The following is a 13598-nucleotide window of genomic DNA, read 5'->3' as shown; positions in this document are numbered from 1 at the left end:
ATGGAAGTAAATCCAGACAGAAAATCCGGGTAGATGGAACTCGTTAGCAACAGCAATCGTCTAAGGGATGGAATCCCCTACAGAAAAGCCACAGGTCCTCCGCCATTGCCGGTCTCAAGCACGGATGAGAAAGGGAGGAGAGTTAAGCATAGGGCCAGCACCCCTATCATGTAAAAAAAACCTACGCTACGGAAACCACACTAGTAAATCAAAATAACTTCACCGGTACTCAAGGAGACATTCATCAAACTGTTGATGGAATGACTGTTATTAGTGAAAGCAGAGATGAAGCTAATAACACGAGAAATGGACTTCTGAGGCCAAAATCCCTACTTAGAGTGGGTGAATGGAATGTCCGCACCATGTACGAAGTAGGAAAAACTGCGCAAATTGAAAAAGAAATGTTGAACTATAACATCGATATACTGGGCATAAGTGAATGCAGATGGACAGGTTATGGGTCAGTTATAACAACAAATGGACAGAAGATAGTTTACTCTGGGAGAAAAGATAATATCCATAGAGAAGGTGTAGCCATCATTATGAATAAGCAAGCAAGTAAAGCTCTTATAGAATGGAAACCTATAGATGAGAGAATAATAATAGCAAGATTCCATTCAAAATATGTTAAACTTACTCTGATTCAATGCTATGCACCAACTAATGAAGCAGACATTGAAACTAAAACCGACTTCTATGAAAAGCTCAGAAGTGTAATGGAAGGAGTACATGCCCATGATGTTGTACTGGTAAATGGAGACTTGAATGCAAAAGTAGGTAATGACAACATCGGAGTGGAGAGAATAATGGGTAACAACGGATGTGGAACTAGTAATGAAAACGGAAACCTGCTGATTGAATTTTGTGGACTAAATGATCTGGTTATTGGTGGTACACTATTCCAGCACAAAGAGATACATAAACTTACATGGACATCGCCAAACAGGAGAGACAAAAATCAAATTGACCATCTAATGATAAATGGCAGATGGCGGCATTCACTGAATGATGTATCTGTAAAAAGAGGGGCAGATTGTGGAAGTGACCACTTCCTGATTATCGGCAAAATTAAATTGAAACTCAAGAAAGCTCCGAAGATAAACAAGCTGAGCAGGAAAACATTTGATCTGCAGAGACTGAAGGACAACAAAATAAGACAAAAATTTAATACTGAAGTAAAAAACAGATACCAAGTACTCCGTGAAATTGATGACAATAATGAAAACATGGGTGAAAACATAACTGAAATTTGGGATAACATCAAGGACATTTATACTAAAACAGCTGAGAAAGTATTGGGTTTAAAAAAACAGAAAAAGAAAACAGTGGCTGTCAGACAAGACTTGGGAAAACTTCAAGGAAAGGAAAGCCATAAAAATAAAACTTAATGCATCTAAATCTAACAGATTGAAAACCAAATTGCAATCAGACTATAGAGATAAAGACAAAGAAGTTAAAAAAGGGGCAAAGAATGATAGGAGAAACTATGTTGAAGAACTTGCAAATGAAGCTGAAGAAGCGTCAAAGCGTGGAGAGCTCAGTGTAGTATATAAAATCACTAGACAGCTCTGTGGAAAGTCCAGGAATAATGATGCACCAGTACTATCCAAAGAGGGGAAGCTACTAACTACAGACAAGGAAAAGTTAGATCGTTGGGCCGAACACTTTAAAACTATCCTGAATAGGGCTGAAATCAACAATGATATACCAGACATTCAACCGTTTGGAGATGCACTTGAAATAGACACAGAAGCTGTATGCAAAGATGAGATCCAAAAGGCAATAAGACAACTGAAAAATGGTAAAGCACCAGGCATAGATAACATCAGTGCAGAATTATTAAAATCAGACATACAATCAACAAGTGAAATACTACATTATCTATTTACGAACATATGGATAGATGAAGAAATACCAACTGAATGGGACAAAGGAATCATTATAAAACTGCAAAAGAAGGGAGATCTGAAACTTTGAAACAACTGGCGAGGAATATCACTACTTTCAATCCCTAGTAAAGTATTCCTTAGAGTCATCAAGAATAGAATAACTGATTCCATTAACAGTAAGCTGCGTGAAGAACAGGCAGGTTTTAGAAATAACAGAGGCTGCATCGACCATCTATTTACCCTCCGAAACATCATAGAACAATCCATAGAGTGGCAGAACAAAATAGTACTAAACTTCATTGACTTCCAAAGAGCATTTGACAGTGTTATAAGAGAATATATTTGGGACATACTAAGAGCATATGGAGTACCATCGAGAATTATCAAGCTGATAAAGATATTCTACGACAAGTATGAATGTAGTGTATTGCACAATGGACAGCTTTCTGATTGGTTCTCAGTGGATACAGGCGTCAGACAAGGATGCGTAATCTCTCCTCTTCTCTTCTTAATAGTTGTTGATTGGTGTATGAGATCAACCTTAGGAAATGGAAACACTGGGATAAGATGGACACTCAACTCCTATCTTGAAGATTTAGACTTTGCAGATGACATTTGCTTACTATCCAGCAACAGAGCACAAATGCAAAAGAAAACATCAAGACTGAACACCATGTCAAACAAACTTGGGCTCAAAATAAACATCGAGAAAACGAAAGTCATGTCAATCAACGACCAATCAAATAAAATTCCAATAAAGATTGGATCCGTGAACATCGAGGAAATAGAAGACTTTACATACCTAGGCAGCATAATAAGCAGTGATAATGGGACCACCAAAGACATCAAAGCAAGACTGAGTAAGGCTAGAACATCCTTTTGTCTACTCAGACCCATCTGGAAATCGTCATCCCTTGCAAGAAACACAAAACTCAAAATCTACAACAGCAATGTCAAATCTGTACTGCTTTATGGATCAGAATGTTGGAGAATTATACAAACTGACTTCAACAAACTGGTCGCATTCCACAATACCTGCCTGAGAAGAATATGCAAAATCTTTTGGCCAAACAAAATATCCAACCAGGAACTTTTCAAACTGACAGCACAAAGAGATATAAGAGACGAAATAAAAACAAGAAGATGGAAATGGATAGGCCATGTCTTAAGGAAGGAACCAGCAAACATCGCTAAAGTGTCACTGAGGTGGACTCCAACTGGTAAGAGGAAAAGGGGGAGACCTAAAGAAACATGGAGAAGAACAGTGGAAAGCGAGATGAAGGAGGTTGGGATGTCTTGGCGAGAAGTAGAGAAGAAAGCACAAGACAGAGTGTTATGGAGAGAGCTAGTGTCGGCCTTATGTGCATCAAAGCACGAAGAGGATTAAGTAAGTAAGTATCTTCCCTTTTGTTGCTAACTTTAATAAAGTAAAAACGGAACTGATAACGCTGTGCCAAAAAAGACAAATAAAACTTGAAGCTCTGAAGAGCCTGTGTTGCTCCCCTTGGTCTATGAGAATATTAAACAAAGGACACAGATGGATTCATGACAAAATTGTGTTTTGGTGATGGTGATGTGTTTGTAGATCTTACTTTACTAAACCTTCATGCTGCTTACAATTATCTCTATCTATAATGAACTTAGCCCAGGAGTTTTAGTGGAAAATGTAAGTGAAAATTAAAAAAAATAATGAAAATTGTTTAAAATTGACTATAAAGGGCAATAACTCCTTAAGGGGTCAATTGACCATTTTGCTCACGGAGACTTATTTTTAGGTCTTACTTTGCTGTACATTATTGCCGTTTACAGTTTATCTCTATCTACAATAAAATTCAAGATAATAACAAAAAACAACAAAATTTCCTTAAAATTACCAATTCAGGGTCAGCAACCTTACACCCGGTTATCTAATTAATCTGAAAATTTTACACCTATTTTCTATTTTTAGCCATGGCGGCCATCTTGGTTGGTTGGCCGAGTCAACGGACATATTTTTAAACAAGATACCCCAATGATGATTGTGGCCAAGTTTGGTTTGATTTGGCCCAGTAGTTTCAGAGGAGAAGAATTTTCTAAAAGATTACTAATATTTACGAAAAATGGTAAAAAATTGACTATGAAGGGCAATAACTCCTAAAGGGGTCAACTGACCATTTTGGTCATGTTGACTTATTTGTAAAACTTACTTTGCTGAACATTATTGATGTTTACAGTTTATCTCTATCTATAATAATATTTAAGATAATAACAAAAAATAGCAAAATTTCCTTAAAATTACCATTTCAGAGGCGGCAATCTAACAATAGGTTGTCCGATTCATCTGAAAATGACAGGGTAGATAGATCTTGACCTAATAAACAATTCAACCCCCATGTCAGATTTGCTCTTAATGCTTTTGGTTTTTGAGTTATAAGCCAAAAACTGTATTTTACCCCTATGTTCTATTTTTAGCCATGGCGGCCATCTTGGTTGGTTAGCCGGGTCATTGGACACATTGTATAAACTAGATACCCAAATGATGGTTGTGGTAAAGTTTGGTTAAATTTGGCCCAGTAGTTTCAGAGGGGAAGATGTTTCTAAAAGTTAACGACGTTGGACGACGGACGACGGACGCCAAGTGATGAGAAAAGCTCACTTGGCCCTTTGGGGCAGGTGAGCTAAAAAGACAAATAACGGTACATTATTTAAATTAAAGACTGAGCCACACAAACATCATATACAATCTCGGAGTGATGTATATTGTGTAGGCAGGGTAGGCAGATTCTGCTCCCAGTGTGACACCTGTCGTTTGGTTTCCTAATGCAGGTACAAACCTTGTTAAACCCGGTGGAATTGACATATCCATTGTTATCTGTTAAACAGATATCAAATCTTTAAACAAGAATGTGTCCAAAGTACACGGATGCCCCACTCTCACTATCATTTTTCCATGTTCAATGGACTGTGAAATTGGAAAACTAGAGGCTCTTAAGAGCCTGTGTCGCTCACCTTGGTCTTTGTGCATATTAAACAAATTACACAGATGGAGTCATGACAAAATTGTGTTTCGGTGATGGTGATGTGTTTGTAGATCTTTATTTACTAAAATTCTTGCTAAACTTGGCCCTTTCGTTACAGAGGAAAATATTTTGTAAAAATTTACAAATATTTACCAAATTAATAGAAATTGTTAAAAATTGACTATGAAGGGCAATAACTTCTTAAGGGGGTCAACTGACCATTTTGGTCATGTTGACTTATTTGTGGATCTTACTTTGCTAAACATTATTGCTGTGTACAGCCTATCTATGTCTATAATAGTATTCAAGATAATAACCATAAATGGCAAAATTTCTTTAAAAATTACCAATTGGGGGACAGCAACCAATCAACCAGTTGTCCAATTCATCTGAAAAATTCAGGGCAGATAGATAATAACTTGATGAACAATTTTCTTTAAATGCTTTGGTTTCAAAGTTATAAGCCAAAATCTACATTTTACCCCTATGTTCTATTTTTAGCCATGGCGGCCATCTTGGTTGGGTGGCCGGGTCACTGCACACATTTTTTAAACTAGATACCCTAATAATAATTGTGGCTTAGTAGTTTCAGAGGAGAAGATTTTTGTAGTAGATAACAAAAATTTACGAAAAATTGGTAAAAAATGACTATAAAGGGCAATAACTTCTTAAGGAGTCAACTGACCATTTTGGTCATGTTGACTTATTTGTAGATCATACTGTGCTGAACATTATGATTGACAGTTTATTTTTATCTATAATAATATTCAAAATAATAACCAAAAACTGCAAAATTTTCTTAAAATTACCAATTTAGTGGTAGCAACCCAACAACAGGTTCTCCGATTCATCTGAAAATTTCAGGGCAGATAGATCCTAACCTGATGTCCGATTTGCTCTAAATTCTTTGGTTTCAGAGATATAAGCCAAAATCTACATTTTACCCCTGTGTTCTATTTTAAGCCATGGCGGCCATCTTGTTGGTTAAACTAGATACCACAATGATGATTGTGGCCAAGTTTGGTTAAATTTGACCCAGTGGTTTCAGAGGAGAAGATTTTTGTAAAAGTTAACAGACGACGACGGACGACGGACGCAAAGTGATGGGAAAAGCTCACTTGGCTCTTCGGGCCAGGTGAGCTTAAAATCTAATTTGGCATTAAAATTTGAAAGATTATACCATAGGGAACATGTGTACTAAGTTTCAAGTTGATTGGACTTCAACTTCATCAAAAACTACCTTGACCAAAAACTTTAACCTGAAACTCCCACTTTCATTTTTTATGTTCATTTGACCGTGGCACTGGGGTCAAAAGTCTAATTTGGCTTTAAAATTGAAACCTTGACCAAAAACTTTAACCTGAAGCGGTACGAACGGACGAACGGACAGACGAACGAATAGACGGAAGGACGTACAGACAAGAAAACATAATGCCCATCTACTATCGTAGGTACGGCATAAAAAGTAATTTGATTAAGTGCACCTGTCCTAGGTGATCCAAATTTGTCAAAAATTAAACTCATATTTGCACAAAAAGTTAAGAAACTGTTTTTCTGCACACATGATTAAATACATGTAAATGCACTTTATTGTTTCATTACAAGAACTACTTACCTAAAGACAGTTCATCATTGTTTGGTATTTCCGAAGCAGGTTTATTTTTATAAATCTGTTCACAACATTTCTGTTTCACCTGTGATATTGTATCACAGTCAAGAACTTTCACAGCATAATGCTTGTCACTATTTCCATTCAAATCTATTTGCAATGTCTAAAAAAACACATATTTATAGTAATATCAACAAAAACATTTTACAAAACATAATTTTCCATTCAATAAATAGAGTTCGTGATATTGTTTATTCAACAGAAATAGTATTATTGTTTATCCTAAAATCTGAATAAAAGCATATTTACAACAAAAACGATAAACATTTATAGGTTCGAAAGTGAAATGATGTTTTACTTTTTTTAATAGATCAAAATATTTCAAATTAAAATTTAGTCAGATTTCAATTGTCATATCCTATAATAAAAAAATCATGTTATACATCTATTTTTGAATATCTTACAATAGATTGATGCTCAATCCTCATTTTAAGAAGTTTTTCCTCCGCGATTGTGTTCTTTGAATTCGAAGTGAGTGCATCTATTGGGGCCATTTCAACAATTGTCTGCACTGCTTTGTAGAGCATAAACAGTTGCATTCCACAATTTGACTGTAATTATATGCAATATAACAATCATATTACATAATGAATAATTTAACAAATAAGGTTTGCTATTTTGTATGCATCATTTTTAATGTAATGCTTAAATTAAACTGCGAATGACATGGGCAATATGTCAAAGACACACGAACCGACAAGAGAGCAGATTTTTTCTATATCAAATCGAAATATAGGTTTACACCTTAAATTATCATGCACACAGTTTTTTCCACAGTTTATCACTGTGATTTTTTTCGAGAGTAAACTACAAAGCCATGGGATCTTAATGCCTTATGATGTATACTGACGAAATCAGGCTCTAATATGGGATAAAATGTGTAATATAGTTAATTTAAACGCAACTGATGTATCTAATGTATACAAATAAACTCATCATAGATACCCGAATTGGAATTTTGTATTAGCGCCAGATTCGCGTTTCGTCTACAAAAGACTCATTAAAGAGGCTCGAATTATAAAGTTAAAAAGGCAAAAAAATAGGAAGTCGAAGAGCACTGAAGACAAAACATTACTAAACGTTTTGGCAAATACAGTTAAGGTAATCTATTCCTGATGTAGCCTTAGAACTCCAAAAATTGAAAGTTTTATAAACAGTTAATTTATAATTATAACCATATCAATGATAATTCAATTCATGTCAAGACAGAAGTGCTTACTACTGATTGTGCGCGTCTGCGTTTAAAATTATACATATAAGCCTGATGTCCTTGGTGAGTTTTTAAAGGTGAGCATTTGCATGTAATTTGTCATAGCCAGAATTCATTAACTCTTTCGTCTTTTATAAATATCATTAAATACTATGCGCATGCATTGCCAGATTTTGTCATCAAGAGCATTAGAACACTCCAGCTTTTTAAAACATTGAATATGATTATTGTCCAGTTAATATTTATATGTATCATATATAAAACAACGTTTCGTAAGTAACACAGTATGTAATATTGTGTTTTTAAGAATCAGAATTTGTTCCCTGTATAATTTGTTTATGAAGGTTAGACAACAACAATTACCGTTAACTGCCCATAAAGTCCTATCTGTAACCAGTTTGCCATCAATCTCAGGGTGATAGATTCAAACCTGTAAAATAACGATATTTCAAACTAGCCAATCATGATTACATCATACATATATATTCTATGTACTTGATATTATTGCATCATTTTTATTTGAAAAGAATACGTATTAAACAATGTCCAACAATTTTATTTTTTTCAAATTTGATAACTAGACCTCCTTCAAGCCTTATTGTTCAACTGACATGTTTGTTTAAATGGGGGATTGTCAATTTCTAGCTCATACAAGTTTAAATACTCTATTTATGTTTTCAAAATGTATCCATTTATCTGAACCATCTTGAGGCCAAACATTGTCAAAAGAGATCGGGCTTGAAGTCAGGAAAATAGAGGAAGAGTCTTCGTACCGTACAATTTATGTTCGGTAACAAAACGTACGAAAGAGTAAGATTAAGTATTCAATTATAAGTGATTTGATATCACTCTGAACATAATATACAATACATTGCTGTAACGCCATCCTCAAAACTTTTGAAACTGGAATGGGCATATATGATCTCTATATCTTTTCAAACAATTAGAAACATTTGAGACAAATGTTTAATATAAAGCATAATATACTGGGAACCATTTACATAAATGAAAAAAACTTAGTGTACGCTTCAGAATTCAATATATTATGTCATATTTGGTCTGTAACTTTATAATAGCCAAAGTACATGTAAGCAATTTCAAATCTGCCGTGCACCAATTTCATGTTTGGTGATAGTTCAAACATTGACAACACTCATTCTACGAGAAAGCTTTTCATCAAATTTTGAACTGTTTTCTATGGAAGGAAATGGTCAGTTATGCTTCAGTATATATGTAACCGCAATCAATTTGTTACATATACACAGTTCCAGACTCGGTATTCGTGTAGTTTTATACATGTACATGTATATACATTTAAATTAAGAAATAATTCATGGGGGCTTGAATATATCGTGATTTTACCACGGGTTGGCCCTTCATGACAAATATTTCACCCTGAGCCATAGCGAGGGGTAAAATATCGGCATAACGGGACAACCCAAGGTAAAATCACGATATATTCAAGTCCCACGAATTATTTCGATTCTAATAGGACAAATACGGCAATTCTTTTGGATTGAAGCGCTCTAGGTGAAGCGTTATTTGCCGTTCCCATAAATAAACGCACTATTAGATTAGCGTAAAAGAATAGAGAAAACTGAATAAGTGACATGCTTAAACTATTTGCAATAACATATTTAGATAGGTTTGATGAATCGAAAAGACTATTTTACTGATATTTCTTATATGTATACAAAAAAATGGCTTATATAACACATTTTAGCATCGTTTGTACAAATAATACACGATGGTCTTGATGTATAGATTCTGCGTACTGATGTTGTTTATCATCTTAACAACGTGTTTTATAGTTTTTTTCATTTGTCTTTGTTCTATTAATAATATTACTTTTACTGTTGAATGGTTTTATGTGATATCCGTTTGACGTGGCTCGGTACTTATACATCTCGTCAATGTGTTTGTATTGACTTTCATTTTTTGGTGGTGTGTTTTGTATATGCGACTTTTTGTATTTCTTTGGTTCTTATAACGTGACTATGTACTTTAAAAGATCCCGTCAGTATGATATTGTTCTATTTTATGTCATTATGATATATTTCTATTGTGAATTACAAGTTACGTTGAACAACAAACGTCAAAATCATTCAATCGCGTAGTGGACTTAACTATTTGTGGATTCTTATAAATTATATATATAACTTTTGGACTAGTTTAAATCTCGGTCTATTTCTGAAATTTATTCTTACATACTTTTTTAACCCTGTATGCTAACATTGCCAATTTTTTAACCCTGTATGCTTTAATTGCTTAGGTAAATTTAAAAATTGTTTGAATGCACATTGAACGACAAATATATGTGACGTATAAAATTTTCTGACGTCAGACACACAAATCAATAAATGTGTTTGTAGATAGATGTTTTTGTGTTCTGTTAAATTGTTCCTTTTAAATTGTTATACGATGATGACTGATGTACCCATATTTGGCTATTTTATTTATTGTGTCTGTTTAGTTAACGCATCAATGTAAATATAACGGAATTTGATGAGACTGTCATCAAAGTGAGAGGGTTAGCGCTATAAAACCAGGTTTAATCCACCATTTTCTACATTTGAAAATGCCTGTACCAAGTCAGGAATATGACAGTGCTTGTCCATTTGTTTTTGATGCGTTTTGTTATTTGATTTTGCCATGAGATTATGGACTTTCCGAATTGATTTTCCTCTAAGTTTAGTATTTTTGTGATTTTACTTTTTGTTTAAGTTTCCTTGATGATTTTCGGTTTTACGAGCGTGTATTTTCCCGTAAAATCCTAATAATCTGACGTCATTGTTCTATGACGTCGAGTAGCTCATTCATAAAAAAACATATGAAGTGGGAGTACGATCGGAATACCCAAACAATATATTCACATTTTACCACGGGTGTGTAATCAAAGCGTTTGGAGGACGTCATGTTAGAATTGACGTTAGACCCCATGCCAGATAGACAGCTCACATTTGTATTTCAAGTCATATGATCTGGAGTATATTCTACTTACCTTCTAAATAAAACTTTTTGCTGTTTTTTAGAAGCTGAACGAATCATATCTACCATCAGACAATCTATCAAACTGCAAAATTAAGTTTTGTAAGTTTATATAAAAAGAGAGTTTAAGACAAGAACACATATTATTATAATTTAATTTTGGATGTTACACGTCTTCTGATTGGCTGACGTTATTTTGTTATCAGCCCATAAACATAATTTAGTCATGTGACCGTGACGTCATTAACGTTTTGTCATGGTTTTCTACGGTTTTAAATGGAATTTAGAATTAAATTATAAGAAATGACTTTAATATTTTTTCTGTCTATTCGAAATAACATAAAAAATGTGGTGCACACTGTTAGATAACCCGCTACGCGCGTTATTCAGTGTGCACCAAATTTTTTATGTTATTTCTTCATAGACAGAAAAAAATATTACAGTCATTCCTTAAATGTCTACTCAAAGTGTGCACCTTTTCAATTGTTTTTTCGAGAGTTAAAACTTTAAAAAAGACGTCCTTGTTTTAGTGGTTACAAATTCAAGTTTTCAAAACGTCTATTTATCAATTGTCAGCGACTTTGAGAATACACACATTCTTAATGATGGAAATTGAAGTCGTATATCTATTCACAAATCATTTGTATTGTTCACTGTCTCTTCAATGGAACAATCGAAAACAATTGTCACAACATGATAAATTCCCGTCCAAGCAGCTGCCTGCATGTTGTGTTAGTATTTTTTTCTATTACTTCTTTATCCCATGCTTATAACTAAATGATAATCGTATTTGAAAGATTTGTATTATACACAAAAAGTAAAATAGATGGTTTCGGAAAACTACTTCGTATTCAATGTATACTTACTCGAAGAAGAGTCTCATATTTCCCATCAGTGAAATTATCAGAACTGATGAAAAATGTGCTCTAAAACGACAAATCATTATTAGTTTTAATGATATTCCTTTCCCATGTGGTCTTGTCCAGTTTACAGATAGAGAATAGTATGTAAAAAAGTAATTAATTTGAGACAAAACAACATTACAGAATAATAATGTGATTGAGAACGAAGAATATGAAATTATGAACACTAATTGATATTAAATAAAAATGGCTTATAAGTGAAAGTAAACAGAAATGTAAACCCTCCACCAAGGCGCTGTTGCATCGATATGCATTTAATATTATTATATTGGCATGAGTATCGAAATTGTAAAGGAAGAGGTTTAAAAGAGGCAATAATTGGTTCTGAAATGCTAAATTTAGCTGAAGTCCTAAATTATGTAGATTTTTGATAATTGAACACAATAACGTATTATCGTAGCTTCCTTTTAGAAATTTCAGTTGAAATGTCATAATACTGTCATTATGTTGAATGTGATCTAACATTACTATTTGATATGTAGATTTAAGAATGGACATGAGAGCGAGCCAAAGAAACACCCAGCCGACCAAAGAACAGAAAATACTTGATTAAAATCTTTTATTGTTAAAATCAGACAAACATATTTGAAACAAGTTTTTCAGCTCAATAACGTCAACTAAAAAAACAATGGTCATTAATGGGTCTGCAACACAGCGAAAAATGTGGTAGTATTAGATGAGAATATGTGTTTAAGCATCATGTAAAACATTTTACTGAAATAATCATTTTCGACCATGCCGTATTGCAGAAAGTTTCGTTTTCATTATTTGATGATTTGAAATCCTTTTTTCAAGGGGTAAAATTGTGGTATTCTGATGACCACATATTACTGTATATGTATGGTGTTTGCTTGGATGATGTTGCTTTATTTGATAAATTTAGGAATAGTTCTATTATCTTTTTTACATTTTTTACATTGTTTTGTCATTTTTTGTTGTTGTAAATATTGAAAGCAATTAATTTTACTTACTTTTCTTGAATTGTCAGAATATTTGGGCGGTCAAGTGTCTGGACTAATGACGTCAGAAAATGTTTATTCGACAACAAAATTTCCAAATTGTGCATTGCAGTCTTAATTCCGTCATTTCTTTTATCTGATATCTAAATGACGAGAAACATATTTTCAATATTTGCATGTGTGCATTTACAAGCCGTATTTGTAAATAGAGGCGACTTTTCACACTGATCTTCAAAATTTATAATCTATTTTGAATAATTCAAAATAACTAGAGGCTCTAAAGAGCCTGTGTCGCTCACCTTGGTCTATGTGCATATTAAACAAAGGACACAAATGGATTCATGATAAAATTGTATTTTGGTGATGGTGATGTGTTTGAAGTTTTTACTTTACTGAACGATTTTGCTTCTTACAATTATATCTATAATGAACTTTGCCCATTAGTAACAGAGAACTATATTTGGTAAAAATTTACATAAATTTACCATATGAATGAAAATTGTTAAAAATTGACTATAAAGGGCAATAACTCCTTAAGGGGTCAATTGACCATTTAGGTCATGTTGACTTATTTGTAGATCATTATTGCTGTTTACAGTTTATTGCTATCTATAATAGTATTCAAGATAACCAAAAACGGCAAAATTTCTTTAAAAATTACCAATTGGAGGGCAGCAACCCAACAACCAGTTGTCCAATTCATCTGAAAAATTCAGGGCAGATAGATATTGACTTGATTAACAATTTAACTTCTTGTCAGATTTGCTCTAGATGCTTTGGTTTCATAATTATAAGCCAAAAACTGCATTTTACCCCTATGTTCTATTTTTAGCCGTGGCGGCCATCTTGGTTGAATGGCCAGGTCATCAGACACATTTTTCAAACTAGATACCCCAAAGATGATTGTGGCCTAGTAGTTTCAGTGGAGATTTTGTAAAAGATTACTTAGATTTATGAAAAA

The 13598-nt window shown here is 33.7% G+C and overlaps 1 protein-coding gene across 1 annotated transcript in view; it reads right to left on the bottom strand.

Annotated features, from left to right (window-relative positions):
- Positions 1-13598, bottom strand: part of LOC139514537 (plexin-B1-like) — a 30731-nt gene that overhangs the window by 1717 nt on the left and 15416 nt on the right. The window contains exons 9-14 of the mRNA XM_071303905.1: positions 12650-12780; positions 11622-11681; positions 10769-10840; positions 8131-8197; positions 6962-7108; positions 6504-6660 (exon numbers count right to left, since the gene is read on the bottom strand). Coding sequence (XP_071160006.1) covers positions 6504-6660; positions 6962-7108; positions 8131-8197; positions 10769-10840; positions 11622-11681; positions 12650-12780 — 634 coding nt within the window. The remainder of the gene's footprint in view (positions 1-6503; positions 6661-6961; positions 7109-8130; positions 8198-10768; positions 10841-11621; positions 11682-12649; positions 12781-13598) is intronic.

Source organism: Mytilus edulis, chromosome 1 (assembly GCF_963676685.1).
Source record: "Mytilus edulis chromosome 1, xbMytEdul2.2, whole genome shotgun sequence".
In the NCBI taxonomy this organism is placed as follows: domain Eukaryota; kingdom Metazoa; phylum Mollusca; class Bivalvia; order Mytilida; family Mytilidae; genus Mytilus; species Mytilus edulis.
Note: the sequence above shows the minus strand (reverse complement) of the source record. Positions and strands in the feature narration are given on the sequence as shown.